General features: G+C 55.6%; 1 protein-coding gene across 2 annotated transcripts in view; it reads right to left on the bottom strand.

Annotated features, from left to right (window-relative positions):
• LOC122380896 (E3 ubiquitin-protein ligase UBR4-like) overlaps window positions 1-21,920 on the bottom strand; it is a 44,673-nt gene extending 22,753 nt beyond the window's left edge. The window contains exons 1-35 of one of the 2 annotated variants that reach the window (XM_043364492.1): window positions 21,600-21,920; window positions 19,269-19,366; window positions 18,343-18,576; window positions 17,908-18,065; window positions 16,341-16,522; window positions 15,725-15,992; window positions 14,945-15,093; window positions 14,361-14,734; window positions 13,936-14,102; window positions 13,426-13,573; window positions 12,940-13,160; window positions 12,378-12,510; window positions 11,987-12,090; window positions 11,543-11,665; window positions 11,141-11,320; window positions 10,630-10,799; window positions 10,201-10,342; window positions 9,714-9,902; window positions 9,232-9,389; window positions 8,455-8,674; window positions 8,133-8,293; window positions 7,692-7,898; window positions 7,234-7,439; window positions 6,824-7,031; window positions 6,249-6,440; window positions 5,865-5,997; window positions 5,432-5,569; window positions 4,863-5,081; window positions 4,105-4,315; window positions 3,653-3,855; window positions 3,173-3,332; window positions 2,835-3,016; window positions 2,311-2,556; window positions 347-1,958; window positions 50-172 (exon numbers count right to left, since the gene is read on the bottom strand). In XM_043364492.1, the coding sequence (XP_043220427.1) occupies window positions 50-172; window positions 347-1,958; window positions 2,311-2,556; window positions 2,835-3,016; window positions 3,173-3,332; window positions 3,653-3,855; window positions 4,105-4,315; window positions 4,863-5,081; window positions 5,432-5,569; window positions 5,865-5,997; window positions 6,249-6,440; window positions 6,824-7,031; window positions 7,234-7,439; window positions 7,692-7,898; window positions 8,133-8,293; window positions 8,455-8,674; window positions 9,232-9,389; window positions 9,714-9,902; window positions 10,201-10,342; window positions 10,630-10,799; window positions 11,141-11,320; window positions 11,543-11,665; window positions 11,987-12,090; window positions 12,378-12,510; window positions 12,940-13,160; window positions 13,426-13,573; window positions 13,936-14,102; window positions 14,361-14,734; window positions 14,945-15,093; window positions 15,725-15,992; window positions 16,341-16,522; window positions 17,908-18,065; window positions 18,343-18,576; window positions 19,269-19,366; window positions 21,600-21,718 (7,738 nt within the window). In that variant the 5' untranslated portion in view covers window positions 21,719-21,920. The remainder of the gene's footprint in view (window positions 1-49; window positions 173-346; window positions 1,959-2,310; window positions 2,557-2,834; window positions 3,017-3,172; window positions 3,333-3,652; window positions 3,856-4,104; window positions 4,316-4,862; window positions 5,082-5,431; window positions 5,570-5,864; window positions 5,998-6,248; window positions 6,441-6,823; window positions 7,032-7,233; window positions 7,440-7,691; window positions 7,899-8,132; window positions 8,294-8,454; window positions 8,675-9,231; window positions 9,390-9,713; window positions 9,903-10,200; window positions 10,343-10,629; window positions 10,800-11,140; window positions 11,321-11,542; window positions 11,666-11,986; window positions 12,091-12,377; window positions 12,511-12,939; window positions 13,161-13,425; window positions 13,574-13,935; window positions 14,103-14,360; window positions 14,735-14,944; window positions 15,094-15,724; window positions 15,993-16,340; window positions 16,523-17,907; window positions 18,066-18,342; window positions 18,577-19,268; window positions 19,367-21,599) is intronic. The other variant, XM_043364491.1, reaches the window with a different exon arrangement.
• Between the last annotated feature and the right edge of the window lie 310 nt (window positions 21,921-22,230).

Here is a 22,230-nt window from a genome sequence, read left to right as displayed (position 1 = left end):
TCTCCGTCGACGGCACAATGAAACACTGTATTGAGAAGTCTCTCCTTACCGGGAACACAGACGGGCGCCGTCAGCGGGTTCTCTGGCTGGGCGTCGTGGAGTCGCCAGAACAGCGCCATCATCAGCGAAATGAAGTCGGTACTGCTGCCACCGCTCTCGGGCTTGTCTGCTTCTGTCGAATGCATAGAGGTCAAATTTGTATAATACATTTGCCCGTCGCATAAATCTGCAACAATATACGAAGAAAACTAATTTGAAGAAACTGGCTTTAAGTGTGAAGTGGACGAAAAAAACAGTACATACATGGACAGAGAACAGTTATACAGGGAAAAGAGTCTGTGCTCACCTGGTTTGACGGCCGTGTACTTGACGAGGTTGGCCGGCCGGCAGATGGCGATGTTTCGCGAGGTCACCACCAGGTGGTGGTACAGCTCCGAGTCGAGGTCGCGCGCCGACGGCGTGGCCTCCATGCGGCGCAGCATCTTCCAGGCGTGCGCCAGCCGCGCCTGGTCCTTGTGGCTGCAGTAGGCCGGCCGCGAGGTGTGCAGCGCCGCCAGCAGACTGTCGGCCTGCGTCAGCACGGGCGCGGCCGGCGGTGCCTCCAGCTGGCCCAGCGCGGTGCACAGCTCCAGCGCGGCGGCGCGCTGCGGGTCCGACTCGGGCGCCGCCACCACGCAGCCCTCCAGCGTCTCCAGCGCGCTGCTCACCAGTTTGTCGAGCGGCGTCAGCGGCACGGCCGCGGCCGCCGCGCCGCCCTCTCCCTCGCCGCCCGGCGTCAGACTGGTGCCGGACGCAGACGGAGACGACATGTACTCGTCACTGTCCTCGGGCCAGTCGAAGTTCTCCTTGGTCTTGCCGTAGACCTTGATGGAGTCGACCATGGTGACGCCTGAGGTGTCGGCCGTCGGTCGGAAGGTGAGCGTCAGTCGCCGGTCGGCCTGCAGCGACTCCTCGCGCGTCAGCGGCACGTCGAACCAGCGCGCGCGCGAGCAGTGCAGCGGCACACTGCGGCCCAGCAGCTCCACACAGCTGGGCGCGCGCTGCGGGTCCTGCGAGCCCACCTGGATCTGCAGGCCGCACATCACCATCGACGAGTCGCTGTTGGAAATCTCCATGCTGAAGCCGGCCGGCTTGGTGGAGGCGATGTACATGCCGGCCATGGCGAGTCGCTGCTTGACCTGCTGCGTGTTGTACACCTGGAGCACGTCGTTACCGCCGTACTCCACGTCCGACATGGGCTGGCAGCTCTCGAAAAAGTCCGGCGGAAACTGGACGGCGCCCACCGTGCGGCTCGGCTTGGGCGCCTTCTTCTTGCGCGGCGGCCGCAGCGAGGCCATGACGCTGGTCGGGTTCAGAGAGGAGCTGAGCCAGAAGCCGGTGCGCTCCGGTGAGGCCATGTAGATGCGCAGACTGCCGTCCTCGCACAGCACGATCAGCGTGGTGCGGCGCTCTCCGCCGGCCGCCGGGTGGCGGATCACCACCATATCGGTGATCTTAGACTTGGAGGGCACAATACGGATCTCCTGGACGGAGACCGAGTCGGGTTTCACCATCAGGATGACGGGGTTGTTGCTGCTCTGCGTCACGGAACACACCAGGCCCGGGTGGCCAATCACCTCGCTCCACTGACAGAGCGGCTGGGAGTTGGGCTTCCCGGACCCAGACGGCTTCAGCTGGATCTGCGTCAGGTTGTCCAGCTCTGTGCCGACGGCAGTCAGCGGCGCCAGGAAGCTCTTGCCCTGGGTGTAGCTGAAGAAGAGCAGCTGCAGCACGTGCGAGTAGTAGATGGCCACGCCGCCGCCGCAGATCTGGCCGTTGGACCACTTGATCTCGGGGTGTTTGAGGTCGAGGATGTTGGTGACGTAGAAGGGTCCGTGCTGTGCCGAGCTCTCCTCGTTGATCTCCACAGTGTAGATGAGGCCCGTCGACGACATGATGATGACGTGACGAGAGCCGTCCTGTCGACCGACGGAAAACAGGGCTCAGTGAATACAACGCAGCCACAGGGGGAGAGCGGTGAGATAACGATCAAAACGAAGAACGTGACATAATATGTTACATCCGGGCTTCGGTATATCAAACGCAACGAAACTATGTCAAGCAATAAGCATTGTGTTTGCACCGATGATATGAAACCCCACAGAAACAAGACGTGATTATTTTGAACTGAAGACATTTTATTGCTCTATATCCAACAAAACAGGTGAAAGCGTTATCGTCACCTTCAAGCATCAACCAGTACCGTCGGTGTCCAACGTCATCCATTTACGACACGACTCCCTTCATCTCTATACCGACCACCACGCCTACCTGCATGTTGGCGACGCAGGCGTCGCGGATCTTGCCGCTGGGCAGCAGGAAGAAGTGGTGTGGGCTGAGCACGTCTGCGCCCAGGTCGTACAGCTTGACGAAGTCGGCCGTGATGATGGCCAGCGCCGTCTGCGAGCCGGGCAGCCAGCGGGCGCTGATGATGAAGTTGCCCGTCTCCAGCTGAGGCTGGAGGACCAGGTGGTCGGCCACCGCGCCGCCAGAGCCGAACGTCAGCACGTGACAGTCCTGAGGGCGGAGGTTAGCAGAAGTCAGAATGACATCACCGGAGATAAGCAAGGTCACTCGAAATCCGAGGAGACTCAGTCGGGCCTGGCAAGGCGAGAACAGCCGAAAATAGGAGCTCGTTTATAATACGGTGCAAAGCAGATATTAACAGGCGGGTCAGGGATGCTTTGGCAACGCAAAGCATAACAACGGATAGCCATGAGCCAGAATCCACCCAACCCCTGGCGGTAGCACCAGCCCAGTGAGCCAGTGGTCCTTAAAGAGGTCATCCCACTCACCTTGAGTCCGCAGACGGCCAGCACGTCCTCGTTGCACGGGTTGCTGGCGATGCTGAGCACCGTGAACGGCACAGGCGCCGAGCCCAGCCGAGTCAGCGTCAGCTTCCGCTTGGCGGCGTCACCCTGCTTCAGCAGCGCAGACAGCTGCAGCACGGCCAGCTTGCCCTTCTCGTGCGAGACGGCTGTCGGGCAGACGGAGAGGGCGCTGTGTCAGACGGGCAGACACCCTCAAACATGTAGACAATGCGAGAGCGCGTGCCACATAGGTGCCCCACATTTCCCATCAAACTAATCGTCGATTTACTGAGGTGTTCCCGGGAATCTCCACGTCCACTCACCGAGATGCTGGCGCTTTCCGTGCGGGCTGCTCAGGCAACACATGGAGACGCGCCGGATCATATGCGCCGACACCAGCTGTCGAATGGTCTGGCCCTGCTCTCCAGCAAAGGTCATCCGCACGTTGTCGAACGCCCCTTCCTGGGAGCCCAGGGTCGGAACCTGGCGGCAATAGGGGACGTCGTCACCATAGGCTATACAACAGCTGACAATAAATAAACTGGCATAGAACCAAACTGATACCTCTGGGTTTGCAGTGACACCACAAATAAAGCAGACCATACCAAGAGTGAACCAAACACTTTTTACCCACACTGGTTGTGCGGCCCACGGGTGACTGTCGGCACAGCCTCTCCAGACCATATTCTCTCCTGAAAACATCCCTCCCCGCATGCCTTACTCTGTTCAATCCCTTATTTAATCTTATTCCACCCGGCATCTCGGTCCCAGGCCTCCCCCTCCCTCCCCCGCACTGGCCGTACCATCAGTGTGTCGGTGTTTATGAACGTCTTCTCCGCAGTATGCAGCGTGGCCAGCGCCTCCGCCACGCGCCGGTGTGCGCCGATGGGCGCCGTACGCCGACTGCTGGCCGCCAGCGCCGGCAGCAGCAGCCGCACCAGCTCCAGCACGCTGGACAGTACGTCCGACTGGTGCAGCACCGAGTAGATGGCCTCCTTGAACGGTTCTGCGGGGCGACGGAGGTGGACGGGTCATGTCACGTCGGGTTACGGTAATGTGTGGAATAAAAGGCCACCAATCTCATGTTTGATTACTTTTACTAGCAATATGGCTACTACAGCATTTTTTGGTAATGAATCCACGTGAAAAACATGACATTGACAGTAATTTATGGAACTTCAAAGCATAATTCGACCAAAATGCTACATAGATCTGAGAATCATGAGGTCGGGCCCCAGTGGACCGCGGCACTGACCGAGTCGGCGGCTGAGCGCCTGGCGGCCGCGCGCGCTCTGCTCGCGGCCCTTGTCGGTACGCTCGTGGCTGAGCGCGCTGTGGCGCCGGCGCAGCAGAGACGGCAGCATGGTCTCGGCGCCGAACGGGCAGGAGCCGGCGGCGGTGGTGGCGCCGCTGCCGCTGCTGCCGGCCGGCAGCGGCTCCTGCTGACGACTGCGCTTCACCAGTGCCTGAGGGGGTAGGGACGGTCAACGGGGTCGCAAGTTACTCGTAGAAGTGGGAAGAGGATAGCAGGTACATGTAGTAAACAAATGCGCAGAAATGTCTATTCCCAAGCGCCGCGGGGACCGAGCCGCCACACGCCTCCCACTCCGGCCGACTGGCCCCCGGCTCGCCGGCGCCGTGCTCCCCGGCCAGCGGCCCTGAACTCGAGCCGGTCAGCTCTAGTTGCCGGCGCCGGCCGACAGCCACAGCTGTGGGCCACGGCCTGTGCCAGTTCTATCATACACATGCATAACATATAGCATACAATACTAACTACAGTACACTAGAGCCAATAAACTAAAGACGAAGGAGAGGATGCGAGGACAGGCGAATCAAAACGTGAGCGTGCAAAAATGAAAAAAGCTAACTTAAGAGGCATCTGCTTTTAGTACCTAACTCATTAATTTAGAGCTCCTAACGTGTTGGTAAAACGACTTTAGATATTCACTGTTCATGTCTGCCGGCGTAGACCTGCCACTCTCCACTACCCCGCCTCCCTCGCTCGAGACGCACCTGACAGCTGTTGTCCTCCTTGGCGCCGCAGTCGCAGAAGAAGCTGCCGTTCTTGGCGTAGGTGACGTCGTGTCCCTTGTGGCAGACGCGGACACAGACGGAGCAGACTCCGACCGAGTCCAGCATGCTACACGTGTGGCAGTGGTACCAGTGCTGCGGCACGTACTCCTTCTGCGTCACCGTGAACGTGCACAGCTTGTTGTTCAGCGAGTCCTCGTCCTGCGGGGTACCGGTGGAATGGGAGGGTGATATCAGACATCGGCTACAGACGCCGGGAGAGCCGCACAGGTGGAGTGACCTCAAAACACGGAAAAATCGAGCACGATCCTAACGACAGCTGCAATGAGCTGAAGACCTAGAAAGACCAAGAATTAGAATCGATATTTTGCCGCTACCACGCAAATTAAGCGTTCCTAGTCCCTGCACGGAATGAGAGGTTTTGAAATTCGGAGTTACTGACAAAACATAACCGCTATAACCTCAATATAGGAATAAAGACGGGCTCCCGTCCTAGCTCTACCCTACGCACCGCCTCCTCTGCCGGCCTCCACAACCTTCCCCGCCCGTACCGAGTCGTCTGCGTCGCTGTCGTCGTCGTGCAGCTCGTCGGCCCACTCCGTGTCGGCCTCCAGTGCCGACTGGTCGCCCTCGAGCGGCGGCGTGGCCATGCCCGACTGGCCCGGGTGGCGCCAGTGGTCGCCCAGCATCTGACGGCGGAGGAGAAACAACAATCAGAGGGACCAAACATGCAACAACAGTCAGAGGGACAGAGCATACAAAATACTAAGTCGGAAGGGCAGGAACATGAACCATCACAAGCACCAAGCCAGATCTCACACTCCAACTTATATCGGACTTAAAACAACTGAGATTTTTTGGGCAAAAGAGTGCGTCGAACGCATAAAGGGGAAAAATTACATCTAAGTAGCATCATAGGTTCGGCGCCTGTCGCAGCAGCGCTGATTCAGCCGATGCCTGACGTTCGAGCCCCCACCCACCTACCTTGAGTGCCAGCACGATGTTGCTGAGGTGGCTCATCAGGCAGCAGGCGAAGGCGACCACGTCGGCGTGCCGACCAGAGGTGACGCCCTCACTCAGTTTATCCAGCACGTCCTTCTGACACAGGTACTCCTTGCTGCCGGCACGGACATAGGGCGCGTGCAAATGACACGTGCGTGGAGTGCAAGGTGGAAACGCGGCAGCCGGAAGGGAATACGTGCTAAAGACATTCCGAGTCACACAGCGGGGACAAATGTGAGTATGGTAGCGGTAGATACGTGTGTGGGACATCACACATCCTCACACAAATGACAACACCCCCGCCCCCTCCCGCCACATTCATTCCTCTCCAATCGCGAGGCGAAATTCCCCTACACTCCCACGTACCAGGTTTTGAGCCAGTCGGCGCAGGCGGCGAACAGCGCCACGTGTCCGTGCCCGGAGCCGGCCGAGGCCAGGGTGGCCATGGCCGAGACGAGTCCGCCGTGCGCGGCCGTCAGCGCCGACGGCGTGAACAGCTCGCTGCCCATCCGGGTCAGGGCGTCCAGCACGGCGCGCGCCACGTCCTCACTGACGGCGCTGCAGCGGGAGGAGGCGTGTTATGATGGGATAGTAGTGGGAATACGAAGCAGCGAGCTACGGGCCGACAGAATAAACCAATAGCAGACTCGGTCCATACAATTAGAGAAAAGGTTCACTCATATTGGAGTAAATCTTAATTGTTTTCTAATACCACTCGTTAATAACCATCGTTTCTTCTGACTGAACATCAAACTAAACATGAATTTTATGAGTCATAAGTTTTCTGATAGGTATCGCAAAACTCACTTCACCAAATATGACGTAATGTCAGTCGAATTATCCCACTTAACTAAACGATCCGTTTAAAATACCCATTAGCCTAAGATTGACTCAATCTTACGAGTCTCTCTACCAATTCTGACGGAGTGTGACCAACTGACCTGTCCTCCCTGACCAGGTAGGCGGTCAGGCTCTGCAGCAGCTGCTGACTCTCCAGCCGCTCGTTCCGGCCCGCCGACGACTCGTCACCGCGGTCCGCCAGCGACACCACCAGCTTTCCGAGCCACAGCTGCAACCGCTCGGGCGCCACCGAGGCCAGACCGTCCAGCGAGGCGCACAGCTCACGCAGCTCGCCGCCAGACTTGTCGGCTGTTGCAAAGATACGCGCAGAGGGTGGTCAGTGGACAGAAGAAACAACATTACCAATGATTTATTCAATTGTTTGACGAATACTGATAAAATTCATTATTTAAATTAGTTCAGCAAATGACTCGAACTGCGGAAACAAGGCCAATGTAAGGATCTTGGATTTCCTGACCTCGCCCAGTCGACCCATGATTCCCACACGTACCGGCCTGGAAGAGTTTGTCGCAGAACTTGAGGACGAGAATGCCGTAGTTGAAGCTGAGCCGCTGGCTGGCGGCCGACAGCAGCACCGTCATCAGGAAGGTGTTGTCGTCCCGGTAGGCCTGCGCGAGCGCCGCGCGGCCGGCAGGGACCTCCAGCATCGACTCCAGACAGCGCACACACTCCTCGCACACAGACTCGTTGATGTCGCTGCGGGACAACGGAAACGCAGAGTTTAGGTGGGACGCTACAGAGCACCAATATTGGCTAGCTAAGCCAATTAGACATTGTGGTCAGAATGATAGCATGGACAGCAGACATGGACGATTAATGAAATCAAAGAGAATTAAGACAGAATCCTAGTTTCCGGATGCCATCATGGCAGCCCATCAATCTACTCCGATCCACGGAGCGGACCACCCCAGACCCACATGCCCCACAGCTGCCCGGCCGGTCACTCACGCGTCCTGGCTGACGAGCCGCACGATGGCGTACACATGGTGCACGACCAGCCGACAGGAGGCCTGCTGGAACGACTCCGAGTCGGCAGAGCCCACCAGCGAGTCGACGTCAAAGTGCGCCGCGGCCGACTCGCAGCCCAGGTCCAGCACCAGCGGCAGCAGCACGCGAGACAGCTCGGCGCGCGTCCGCTCGTCAGAGGAGCGCCACCTGCCGACGGACGGAGCTGCGGTCAACGAGTGTCGCAGACGGGGACGGGACGGGAGGAGAAGGGAGGAGGGCGCCGAGTGGGAACAATGTCAGAAGGGTCCTATCAGAACAGCGTGCGCTAAGAAATTCTATAAAATTCAGCCAAGGGGCTTTGACCCGATCCCACCAGTGGGTAGCAGCGGCTCCTAATCCGAGAGCAGGGGGTCCACCAGCGCCGGACGTGATTATACTCACGTGAATAGCGCCTCTGCCACGCGCACTAGACAGTGCAGCAGATGTTTGAGGGAGAGCCCGATACTGGGAGCAGCGACACTCGATAGGCCGGCCACGTGGGCGGCCACCACCGAGCCGATGTAGCCCTCCGACGGCAGAGGCTGCTCGCCATACCGAGACTTCTGCGGACGAAAGAGAGGGGTAGGTTACTCCACACCGGCTGCAGCTGATTACGAAGCGAGCGAAGCGAGCGGAGTCTTTCCCATATAACGGAAAAATATCAGTATGAGCGGCCCCCGCAAGCTTAGAGGCACCGGCCGGGTCAGGCCGGCATTCTACGTACCCAGTTCTGGGAGAAGACGATGTCGGCGGCGGCGGCGGCGTGCCAGTCGTCCAGCGTGCGGCGCAGCGCGGCCGGCAGACACGCGGCGCACCCGTCGGCGAACGGGAACTGGTGCGCGGCGCGCGGCGACACCACGCTCAGCAGGTGGCTGTAGGCGCGCCGCGTGGCCGTCGACGGCGGCTCGGCGCCCTCCTCCGTCAGACAGTCGAGCAGGCTCTCACTGCCGCGGACAGACCACAAGTCAGACACACAGAGAGTAGAGACACAGATAGAGACGGCGGCTCGGCGCCCTCCTCCGTCAGACAGTCGAGCAGACTCTCACTGTCGCGGACAGATCAGACAGTCAGACACAGACAGACGCAGACGGCGGCACGGCGCCCTCCTCCGTCAGACAGTCGAGTAGGCTCTCACTGCCGCGAACAGATGACAAGTCAGACATACTCTTACAGGGACACAGACAGACGCAGACGGTGGCTCGGAGCCCTCCTCAGTCAGACAGACGAGCAGGCTCTCACTGCCGCGGACAAACCAGGTACCGCATATAGTCAGTCAGACAGATACGGATAAAACGGCGGCTCTTGGCCCTCCGTTACCAGGACTCCGCTTAAGCTCAGACACGGAGGCGCCATACACAGATAATTGGCGCGAGCGGGTCGAGTTTGGTCTGGTCAGCTCGTCGACGATATGAAAAGGTCAGGTTGAGTCGGGTATTTCAAGGTCTTATCTGACCCAGCCCTGTCCCATCCGACAGTCCGCTTTCGCGGCGCGTCGGCTCACCTGATGCAGCCGGAGACGGACTCGATGAGCGCAATCACGGCCGGCAGCAGGTGCCCGGCCACGTCCTCGGCCTGCGAGGCGGCCGCCGTGGCCGGCTCGATCACCCGGCCGCTGGAGTCGCTCGACGACGGCCGGCTCAGCTGGCCGTCCAGGCTCACCTGGGGAGCACACACGCCACCGTCAGACACATAGACAAGCGGAAAGGCATGACCATTCTGACAGGTACCGACCACGGTGATGGCGGCTTAAGGCTACCCGCCATGGCAGTAAGACCGAACTTGACAGTTCAGCCCACACCCCACCCAGGCTGACCCAATCCTAGGGAGCAAGCCTCCGCAGCTCCCCATCCCTCGCCAAGAGGAGCGAATTCCGCAGTACTACCCTCCCGATACAAGCCTTAATTCCCCAACCTCGCGATACAAGCCGCAAGGTCACATGTTCAGCTCAACCCCACCACGATCAGCCAGCGATCACGCCCTGACCTGCGTCTTGGCGATGGCGGCGTGCAGTGTGAGCACGTCGATAAGCCGGGGCCGCTGCGGCGGGTCGAGCCGGCCGGCGGTGCGGCGCACCAGCTCCACGTCCCGCGTCACGTCGCCCACCCGGCGGCCGACGTTCTCCAGGAGCGCGTCGGCCCGGTGCGCCGTCAGACCCTGCTTCACCAGGCCGTCCTGCGGCCAGGGAAACCAGCAGGTCAGACAGGCTAGTAGGAGAAGCTCAGACACACACATAAATCGGACAGTCCCCAGTCATGCGCACTTCGCAGAGGTCAGGAGACGACTGGTATAAGAGATCTACTGATCAAAGCTCACACTTTTCACCCAAGCTGATGATCAATGCACAAAGCAGCTGTTCCGAACTGAAGATTTACAGTCATAACGGCCTAAGATACATAGGACATTTTGCTTTTACCATTTTGAGCAGTCATGCGTAGTGCGTCGTCAAACTTATGTCCCCACCACGTCTCACCTTGATGGTACTGGCGTAGAGTTTGTGCGCGGCGCGCGGTCCCCAGACCAGCGACAGCAGCTGCTGTTCGGCGCCGGCCGACTCTGCGCCGGCACACACCTGCTCGAGGAACGCCTCCGACGGCGGCAGGGAGGTGCACAGCCTGGGGAGCGGGCACACGGGGTCAAGTCAGGGCAGCGGAGTCAGACAGGGAGTGATTATATACAAGGTCAGCGGGGGTTAAATAAAATATTGCGCTGAGAGTTAAATTGATTAAGCACGCTAGGTATCACGAGAGGCATCATAAAATCAACTCGATAAGTGTCGTATGATGAATGCCCGGAAGAAGCTGCATTGAGCAGAGTTATCCCGTACAGCTATGGAAAACGAACCCCTCAGTCCTCACGTCCTCGTCTGCAGACTTCAGCTTCGGTCTCCGCTGATACGTACCGCCAAGCGACGCTGAAGCAGTAGTGTGTGTTGGCGCGTCCGGCCGCCGACAGCGGAGTCTCGCGGCCGGCCAGGTCTGCCTGGCCGCCGGCCCGCAGCAGGGACACCAGCGCCGCGTGGAACGCGCCGTAGTCGAGCAGCTCGGGCGAGCTCAGCAGGAAACTGCTGGCCTGAGGACGGTGCGGGGAACGCCGAGTCAAGTCACTATCGAGACACCTAAGCTCGGTCTTCTATCACCTGGACATAAGCCGTACCACCAGCTTCGCTATCAACCAGGCACAGACTGTGTCAAATGGCCTTCATTCCATGATAATGGTCGCGTAATTCGTAGCCAGTCATAAAAAACTTCGAAAGGAGATCTATGGGCAACTGAATATCGCCTAGCGCTTGTCGCTATATAATCTAAAAACCAAATACAAAGTTAGTAGCTCAACCCTGAGTACAGGCAGAGTGCATGACATCCCATTCCTGATCAAACCACGGATAAACACCCCAGCCGTATTGTCCTCACCAGTCCGTCGAGCCGCGGCGGGTCCGACCCGCCGTTGTCACTGTGGGTCAGGCTGTAGAAGCAGGGCGGCTCCCCGGCGCCCGGTCCGCCGCCGCCGCCGGCGGCTCCGCTGTCCATCTCCTTACAGGGGATGTAGAGTTTCTCAGCGCCCGGCACCCGGCCCAGCAGGTTACTGCGAACCTGCAGATGCGGAGCGGGGAAAAACGGTACCGCGTCAGATGGTGGAGGGAAAACGCAGCTGATCACCCATGCCAATTGACGTGTCAATTGACGCCAGTAGCAACAGAAAGCTAGCAAATGAAATGTATCCTTGCTTACAGTAATCACAGCTCACCGCATTCAAAGCACGCCACGTCCTCACCGCGCTCACAGCTATCACCTCTCACCGCTCACAGCTCTCACCTGGTCGATGAGGAAGCTGGGAGCGTCGTACAGGTTGCGCACCATGTACTCGAACAGCACGAGTAGCCGGGCCAGGTGGAGCACCCGGGCAGGGGACATGGCCGATTCCAGTGCCGGGGCCACCTGGCAATTGAACGGAAAACACTGAGGGTTGGAGCACAAATGCGATGGACATATAGCCAATTCGAGCGCAAGACGTTTAACGGCAGTATTTAAGCAACAGCTCACAGTCGGCAGGGAAAAGGCCAGCGCGGTAAAAAGCGCCGCTTCATACCTCGTATCTACTTATCTCTCGCACACACCATTCCCTGGTTGGATACCATTCCGGTATTGGCGGCACAGTTCTGCCGCCAATACCGGAAAACCGTAGCGAAGTCAAAACCGTAGCTAGCGTCATGACCAGAACTGGCACTGGCCTAGATCAGTCCCGCGTCCCACCCGTACCTTGATGATGACGTCGGCACACTGCAGCAGGACCGTCTTCTTCTGCATCAGCTCCAGCGAGTGGAACAGGAACAGCAGCAGCTGGGCGTGCTCCACGTTCAGGTCTGTGGTGGGAGGGGAAAGGGAGAAGACAGATCGTCAGTACAGTACAGGACCACGCCAAACTAACCATCAAGGCAGTAACAGCTGGAAAATGGAGTACGGCAATCATTCAAACATTCAGTCGATAGAATCTGCAGTAGGTGAAAAACTATCTCCAACAATTTCCATTAAAAAATAGTTCTATCCGGCGTATTCAAAGCAGAGGTCCGCGCTGAGCTGAACTAAATGCACAAGATTGGCCTAAAACGTTTGATCGAAGTACTCCGGACGGCTGTTTGCGTGCACTGACCGTCGGCGGACTCGTCTGCCGTGCTGAGGATGCGCCGACTGAGGGTGTTGAGACAGCTCGACCAGATCAGGGCGGTGGCCTGGCGACCGTTCAGACGGTCCGGCCCCGTAGACTCCTGGTTCAGCAGCAGCACCTGCCACAAACACGCACAAATAAGTTAAAAGGAAGACGCACTTGTTGGTAATGGTACGCATGATTCGTGATCACACTCAATACAACAGTCGCCATCAGTTTCAATACCTTCCAACTCTAAGGTTGGTATCAAGTAGCGCCACTTTGAAACATCATATACCCAGTAAGAGCTACGGCATGAGTGACCAGTTCCAAACCTTAGGGAGCAGCGGACTGAGCAGCCACCGACCTTCCCCGCCCTCACACAAATACTGAGGACGGCGGCTGACTATCCCCAGTCTTCCATAGCAGACGGTCACTGACCTGCGCCAGGACGGCCAGAGACCGGCGGAAGGTAACTGACCTGCGCCAGGACGGCCAGCGACCGGGGGAGGGGAGGGGGTAACTGACCTGCGCCAGGACGGCCAGCGACCGGCGGAGGGTAACTGACCTGCGCCAGGACCGCCAGTGACCGGGGGCTGACGGTGAGCGGCCAGTCGGCGCCCTCCTGGTGCCACGGACTCAGTCCCAGCTGGGCGAGCAGCAGCTCCTGCAGCGGCGCCGACAGCAGCCGCGTGGCCAGCAGGTTGTGCGTCAGCCGCGTCAGTGAGGCACTGAACTCCTGGCACAGAGTCAGCATGCTGCCGGCGCTGGCGTGCGCGCTCAGACTCCCTGTCGGCGGAACAGGGCGCAGGGCGTCACACGGGGGACTCTGGGCAGGACAGAGTTACTGAATGAGCGATAAACGGACAAACTAACTCGGTGGCTGGATAGACTTCGTGCTGAGGATACATAGATACTGGACACTGGGCAGACACGAAACAGACTTAAAGGACACCAGATGAACGAACAGCACAACGAACCAGCACACCGACAGTAGAACGATATACATATTTCATCACTAACGGCGATCGGTCCGTCTCGGCTTGCTGCCCACCTGATCCGACGTCTCTGATGAGGGCCGCCAGCAGCGTCACCTGCTGTTCGGCGATGCCCTGGCGCACGTATTGACGGATGTCGGCACACTCGGCGTCCAACAGGTCACTGTTGATGAGCCGCAGCACCATCGACGCCAGAGACATGAACTGTAACACGGCGGGCAGACCGGTCACGGCACGCGCCGACAGCGGAGAGGGGCAGTAAGACATGCTGAGAAATTACCGCGCCATAAACAGCAGTCAGCACAGTCGGATGAAGCATTAGGTCGTGCGATGATATTTGGAAATACGCAATTCATATTCTCGGGTTTGACTTCCATTCGAAAATCACACTGTAATTAGCACATCCATCTCTCATCCGTCCTCCTCCCCAACCAGACCCCAACCCCCCTCCCCATCCCCCCCCCCCCCAGTGACGTACGACGTGCAGTCTCGCAGCTGCCATCCCCTCCCCTGTGGTGCCCAGTGTACGCCGCAGTCACATCCGGTGGTTTCCCCCGGTCACGTACGCCGTGCGGCTCGCCGCGCTCGGGCACCAGGCTGGTCTCGCCGCCGCCCGAAGGACGGTCGGCCGTGCCGTTCTCCGAGGCTGCCGCCGACGCCGGCGGTGTCACCGGTCCCGGCGGGTACAGCGTCTGCATGAACCACTGGCCCAGGATCGAGTCGTCCTCGTCATCTGGGGACGGAGGCACCGGCGGACGGTTAGAATCATGGGAGGCTGAACAGTTAGCAAGCACAGAGGATGGAGTGTAAAACAGTATAAAACAACAGTAGAAATCGCGTACGAAATTAGCGATGAATACCTAATATTTAACTACGCAATCTTTATCGGACTTTTGCTGAATTGCTACGCTTTCCGCGGTTCACCACAATCTTCGATAGGGACAAAACACTGAGCGGCAGCGCACGAGCCACTGACACACCGTCCACTCACCGGAGCTGGCCTCGTCTCCACTCGAGTCGTCCACGTAGAACGAGGCGGTGAACGCCGGGCCGGTGGTCAGGCCGAACACATCTCCGGTGTCGGCGCCGGCGGCGGCGGCCGCGTCCGAGCCCCAGAGGCCGCAGGCGCGCCGGTACGCCGCCACGGCCACGTTGATGAGCAGCTGGGGCAGGTTGGCGGCCTGCAGCAGGGCGGCCGCCCGCTGTCCGGCCGTGCACGGCGTGGAGAGCGCCGCCGGGCCGCCGGCCGGCAGCGGCTCGCCGCCCAGCACCGACGACTCGGAGCGCACGTCCGCCAACAGACTGGAGAGCAGCGTCAGCGCCTTCGAGGTGAGCGCCACGGCCAGCACGCCGAACCCCTGCTGACTGCGGCGGGCGGGGGAACGGGGGTCAACATACTGCTCGGGGAGTGGCAGGACAGGGACAAAGGACGGACAGACAGTGCAGGACACTGACAGTGCACTGCAGCTGAGTGGACGGGGAGTAGCAGACGGATGGTCAGTCAAGTATAGCCCTAGTTACGCCACAAACAAACAGAATACGGGGAGCTAACCGAGAGGAATACACGTTACTCACACTTTGAGTAGGTTGATTCTGTTCTCCTTCCCTTTGACGGGCGACTTGCCGCGCTCGGGTTTGTCTCCCATGGCGCTGACAGAGCACATGAAGGCCTGGATTCCGCGCAGTAGCAGCAGTGCGGCCATCAGCTGCAGGTTCTGCACACACTGTCGGCACGGCAACGGGAGGCGTCAGGGAGCCCCGGGACGGGGCGCTCAGCCAGAGGAGAACACACGGCAGCAGTGAAAAAAACCAACACGGACAGAGTGTAGCGATTTTAATATCGCAATTTGCAAATACCTGCAAAGTACATAAAGTGAAGCGTAAAATAAAAATATTCCACGTGGTTGCTATATCAATAAACAAACAACAAGCAAAATTGTCCCAAAATTGTGTTTGGGCTTGGGTGTCAAAGGGGAAATTCCTCTCCAAAAATTGGGATAAGAGTGGAAAATTGCCAGTCAGATAAGGCCCAAAAAGAGTGAAAAGGGATCAATGGCATAAATTTATGTACAAGTGCAGTAAGATGCAAGATGCAACCATGCAAATGTTTTTTGTCGGTAAAATTGGGAGTGGAAATTGTTCTTAAAAATAAGAGATGAGAGTGAAAAATGATTTTCATTTGGATGTAGTTTCCCACCCAAATCAACACATTTTGGGACACTGTAAACAAATGACAAAAAGCAAATCTCTCCCTAATTCAGAGTGCGGATTCATCGCTGCGTTGCATGAAAACTACTTCCCCACATACCCCCGCCCGCCGTATAAGAGGCCGACCCCGGGATGTCGGCTACTCACGTGTCCGCCGGACCGTGTGGAGGCTCTCAGCACCGACTGCACGCACTCGGTCACCTCCAGCGCGCGCACCAGCACGTCGACCGCGTGCGTTTCGGCCTCGTCGGGCGCGGCCACGGCGGCGCCGCTGGCGGCCACGGTGAGCGCGGCCAGCAGGCAGGCGGCGCACAGGCGCGCCAGCCGCTGCTGCCGGCCGGCCGTCAGCGGCTCCAGCAGCGGCAGCGACAGCGCGCGCCACACCATACCCACGTCGGCACTGAGCGCCTGCAGACTGCGGAGCGGACGGGGAACAGCGGCGGTCAGTACTCGCAGCAGACAGGGAGGGCTGGCTACCGTCTCACCGTGAGGGTGGCTTTCGTCTGGCGGGGATCGGCCGTAGCGGCAGTGATAAAAAACAAAGCTGCGTCTTCTGCTATAACCACTCCTTTGAAGGCAAAGCATAGAGCACAAAAAACCGAGATCAAAGATAGGTCACCACGAACACGGATTCCACAGGCTCACAGACACGCTTTGCCAATTCACCACACTGCCCTTCTCTGGCACGCGGCTTTTGTCCGAGCCGCTGGCACGTTCCCCGCCAGGCAATGCCCCTTCCCTAGTGGCGAAGCCGCTGTCCCACCTGGATCGGACGGTGACGGCCTCCGACAGTGTGGTCGGCAGCTGGAGACAGCCCGTCTCCAGCGAGTCCGTGTAGCGGCTCAGGTAGCGGCCGATGTGCGGCAGGCTGCAGCACATGTCCACCAGCACGTCTCCGGCGCCCAGCAGCTGCAGCGCGCTGATGTTGCGCTCACAGAACAGACTCTGGGGGTGGTGGAGGGACGGTCAGTGGGGGGGGGGGGGGGGGCAGTTGACAGAGGGACTGCCAGAGGTGGGACGCCTAGGGGAAGACAGCAGACAGGCAGTTAATTACGAAATAGTCATAGCTGGATGAGTACGAGGCACGGTCAGCGAACTAACCGTGAACGAAAGGATGCCGTCAGTGGGCACTCGGGCCCGTGCCAAACGTAGCCACAACAGGACTTCAGTAATCCAGAATTGGAGGATCAAAAGCATGCGATAGCATGCTTTTGCATCCGGAAATTCCCATTGGTGGGTCGCTAAAAAAAAAGTTCGGCTGAACCTGTTTGTCAGTGAGTGAGTATGTGAGTGAGTTTGTCCAAGCTTTTTTGGACCTGGAGTCAAAATGGGTGGACCGATCGGGACGAAAGCGAAAGTTTGATTCGTCTCCGGTGAGGTAAACTTTTGGTGCTGGCCTCGGTTCGCTCGGTGCTTCGTGGCACATGCTATTCCGCTTCAAAGTTTCGGTGACACGAAATTTTTTGTCAAGGCTACAGGTCAACCCGAGGTCACGGGCAAAGCCATACTGGCGGGACACATCGGTAACACCTTGAACCAGTTTCCAGGGGGGTCACCGTCTGCGAGGGGTGCAGGCTGCACGTGCTGGGGTCGGAAAACCGTTTTGACGTGAGGTCCTCTGGCTCAAAGAAATTTTAAGCTATCAACCTCAAAATCGGTTCAATGGTAGTCCCAGGCAAGGCCTCCAAAATAATGCACATTTCATTGGGCTATGGATGCTCCAATTCTGGCCCAAGGCAACGCACGAGCGCTGCCGGCATCTAGTGGGGAGAACGGGGGGGGGGGGGGAGTGAAAAAGTGGACCTAGGGTGTAGGTTGCTATCTTATTTCCCGGGGATGAGTTGACGGTAATCATGCGACGATGGTGCGCGCTGTCTGATGGTAGAATGAAGAATATGCATGATTTGAAACCTCGTCCAAGTAATATCACTGATTTCAGCATTGATATGGGAGATAAGACCACTGCATAAGATAAGCCACGATGTCTCATTAGGTAATCAATCTTTGCCCCTTACGATAAGAAGCCGGTACACCGTGACCTATCAAGTAACCTTCAAATCATTCGGATCACAGGGGAGGCTATTGGTCGTTTTTTTTTTCTTTGTCTCGCCGATAACGTCAGTCACAGTAAGGTGGTATGTACATATGTATTTATGTATTTAATCATTTACCTACGATTACGAGCATGAGGTGGGGTGATGGCTAACCTTGACTTGCTGGCTGGCTGAAGTTACAATGTAACTGACCTTTACCTTCTAACCAGAGTCCCGGACTCCCGACTGGTCGACTCCTCAACTGACCTCGCCCTGCTGCCCTGAGCCCCGACTGACCTTGACCTTCTGGCCGGAGGTGGCGCCGTCGGTGGCTTCGTTTGACTCGCCGCCGCTGGCCAGGTTGTACATGGGCGCCGACAGGTGGTCCAGCAGCGCCGCCGACGGGTCCACGCGCGTCCGCTTCGGCTCCGTCTTGGCAGCGTTCTCCTTCTCCGCTGTACGCAGAGTCAGTGGCCAGGTTAGCACCCAGCTCTGGCAAGTGAATGAGATGGCAGTACAGCTCGCAACTCCGTGGTTCGATGGGTTTACCTACCTCAGTTACAACTACACCGGCTGCCTCCCTGGGACGCTGGGTACGTTTGTGCGAGTTATATGGACAAAGAACGGCTGTACGGTAAGATACATGACCATCCAGTCCTGTAGGATCAGTGGTCTACCTGGCATGTTGGTAAGGACGTGGAGGGTGATATGAATATAGGGTCGGCGGCCTACCTGGCACGCTGGTGCGGATGTGCGGCGGCAGCTTGGCCATCTTCATGGCGGCCACCAGCGTGACGTGGTCCGAGTGCTCGAGACCGCCGCCCTGGCAGAGCAGCCGCAGGCCGTCCATCAGCTGGCCGCGCGACAGCGGAGACGTCTGACGGCTACCGCCCGACAGGCTGCGCAGCATGTGCGCGCCCAGGATACGCGCCGCCGCGCAGGCGCCTCCCATCTGACTGGGTAGCACTGCCGGACAGAGACGTGGGGTCACCGGTCGGGCGACAGGGCAGCAATGGTGGGACGCCCACCGGGGACAGCCGACGAGCAGCAGCATCAACAGGACGGCCGGGCATAGGTACTGAACACGAGATCACGGGACGCAAACTGACCGCAGGCTGCGCATGATTGTGATAACACGATCGGAAGGCGGACAAAGCAATTTTCTCAACGGCTGTTTTACGGCAAAAAGAACGAATTGCGACATGAACCGCTTCAATTTTAACCCGTCATAGAGCGAGCTAAAATAGAATAAAATTGATCATCAGTTAGGAATGTTATGTGTTAATCGATACTGACAATGCCTCACGTCAGGGTTCACCGTGGACAGATAGGATCCCGAAGCTTGCGGTCGATCGGGCAGCTACCGGCGCCTGATCCTTACGGTCAGCCTCGTTGAGTCCGGAAATGTTACAATCGATTCCGATATTCTCGGTGTCATATACCTACTGTCAGATTGACACTCCCAGCGCCAGATACTTCCAGTCAGTCCGGGAATTCCGCCGCAAAACACTTCCCGTCGATTCCGTCAATCACGGCTCTTTATACAATATTACGGCCGATTGGGCCACTCCCGGCGTCAAATCCTTCCTTAGTTCGGTCGCACCGTTCCCGGCGTCGGACATACGATCGGCCCGACACTCCCAGCGCCAACTGCTTACGGTCAGCGGCATTCTGAGCGATGTAGTCGGCCGCCAGCAGCGCAAACGTCGAGTAGAACGTGTCGTACTCGGCGCCGTGGTTAATGATGTCATCCTCACTGAAAAACAGCAGAAAGCACAGGCTCAAAATCCCAAAAGATATGTGGGTTCTCGTCTCACCCAAGGTCATCTACACCAAATTAGAGGCAAGCATCATAAATTACATCTATAGACTCTTCACTCCACCACAGCCTCTTTTTGCTTCTCTTGAGTCTGGCCTATTTGGAATGGATGCCTCAGGAAAGGTGAGTCTTTAAAATGTTTTGATGTGTGACTAGCTAGGATCTGTGAATATAGCATTGGTTGGCCATATTCTATGTTTCCTGCAAAACATCACCATAACAGAGCTACTGAAGTTCATGATCTTAGCTTCAGAGATGGCACAATCATGCAGCACTTCAGTCTACTCTATCCCTGGCTATGATTCAGATTCCATGCACCTAGTGGCACAAAAGAATGTTGAAAAAGAAAATGGATAGCATTTAAATTACACTGCAGCTGAAGTTAAGAAAACTTTCAGCTCTAATCTAACACAGTTTGCATGCATAATATTGATAATATTGATTTGCTTTCAAGTCTGCAATATTCTTATTCAAGTGGCAAGTAAGACTGATACTTTAACTCTGACAAGGTAGCTGACCTTGCAATCAATCAAGGTGAAAATAATTATTTACTAGCAACCAGCTTATCATTACAGCAGGGAATTTAAATTATCACCTGACAGCAATGAAAAATATTGTATTGATAGTCTATTATGTGCAAGTGAGTAGATAAAAATTGATATATACTGATGACTGTTTTCTCTTTCATTGGCATTGCTACCACTAATATTCTTTACTTCTTAAACTTGCACAGTGAATATATTGTATACCTAACAATGTTAAAACAAAGCTTAACCAGCTACAGAATTACATTATTTCAACTAGCTCTAGAGAATCACTGAAACATATCTTGTCTATTTTACTTTTGCGGCATATATGTAATATGAAGATGAAGTCTGACTTCTGAGTGGTGTGTAGGTTGGTAAGATGTAGGATAGTAGGTTGTAGGCTGGTAGGTAGGTCAGTGGGGGAAACTGTGGTCAAATCTTCTATTTTTGGAAGCCTTCCATTTTTGGAAGGACCTTCCATAAATGGGTATGCATTTTCCAAAAATGGAAGGCTTCCAAAATTGGAAGGTCTAATCTCAGTGTTCCCAACTGTGATTCACATTCTTTGATTTAAGTTACGGCCTTTTTAAATGTGTAACATTAATAGTTGATTTTGCCATTTATGATCATTGATATAAGGAGAAGCAGCAGTGCTAGTGTTGGTAATACAGGCATGCTATGTCAATGTACATAGTGATATAATAGCATGGTGTCCTGGCGCACTGCTCTCTTTTTCTACTTCTAGAGGACACATAGAAATTCAGAAGAGAAAACAGCTGGTCAATAACCAACCAGGAGGAACACAGCTATAGCCCTGACAAAAAATGGTTTAAATTAAACTTACTATTCCTCATATAAATTGAAGATTCATGCTCCTTCGATAGAAAGTAACACGAAAAACGGCGCAGCAACGCCTATTTAATTCGTCCCATATTCCGGAAAAAACATTGAAAAATGACGAGACCTCCACCCAAATGTTTGGCAAAAGCCTTAAAAAATTGAAATCAACCACACAATATGCTAATAAATGCAGAAAACGGCAACAAATACAAGTTTTACTCGCCACTACACTCCCGAAACCGCCGCACTCTGTCCAGACAATTCCGCACTGTAAATAAAGTCGGCGGTATCGAACAAGCATGGCCCGTCACTAAAGTACTTTTAAGGATATTTACTTTTCGTTTTTGATGCTTTTTGCTTACAAAATGTTTGATAAAGTCTTATAAAACCATCGTTTGTCGGTAAATTTTTGTCAATTTTCCACGACTCATTACTTTGAAAAATTACCTAAAATACATCCACGCTAGGATTTAGGCATCCACGCTAGATTATGGACACTTCACTATGGCGAATAGAAAGCGACCAGGGGCGATAGTCGCATTTGCCTCATGTTCGGCGGAAATCGGTAAGTTCCAACATATGCGCAACATTTTCTATATTTGGGTACGATGACGTCGTCAGCGTACCCATTTTTGGAAGGTGCGTACCCATATATAGAAAATCCTTCCAAAAATGGAAGGCTTTCTAAAAATGGAAGATTTGACCACAGTTTCCCCGACTGAGGTTGCAGGGTTTAGGTTTGAGACTTTCATAATATTTCTGTGCCAAGCCTTAAAAATTGGTAAGTAAATCAACAAACTCACCTTTTAATGACTGATCTTATGAATTCAGGTAGGTCATTTTTATTAAAAGATCCATAGGATGCAGCTAAAATCGGTTTTACGATAGAATTCCATTCGACTCCGCCACTTGCTGATGCCATTATTGCCGCAATCTTGATCCTGGCAAGGTCAGAGGGTGGCTTTCAGCGACCATTAACAAGTTAAGTATCAGCAGCCCGCTTAAAAATGGAAAGTATATCAAGCCTGTAACACTGTATTCTCTTATCGTTATATCTTCCAGAATCCAGAAGTAACGCAAGCTGAACGCAAGTCTCCAGTAATTATTATTTTTCGCCTCCGCTATGCAATTGGTTCACTAGTCCAAACTATCAAAGAAAGCATCAATAAAGAGGTGATCAACAAGTTAAAGATTGACAATATATTACGCCATGTAAATTATGTATGTTGATATAGCTCATTAAACGAAATGTTGTTCCTAATCAACGTAACAAAAACACAAAAAAATACAAATATTACTTGAAGATTTTTATTGTGTCGGATAAAATCGCTAAAACTACCAATAAATGTATCTGACGTCATCAAAAAAATAAACTTCTCGATTAAAAAATGACAAAGGAAATTTGCCAATATGATACATTAGCTGCTCAGCAGA

The sequence above is a fragment of the Amphibalanus amphitrite genome, unplaced genomic scaffold (assembly GCF_019059575.1).
Source record: "Amphibalanus amphitrite isolate SeventyFive unplaced genomic scaffold, NRLGWU_Aamphi_draft 000109F_arrow, whole genome shotgun sequence".
NCBI classification, from domain to species: Eukaryota; Metazoa; Arthropoda; class Thecostraca; order Balanomorpha; family Balanidae; genus Amphibalanus; species Amphibalanus amphitrite.
This window is presented reverse-complemented; position numbering and strand designations above follow the sequence as displayed.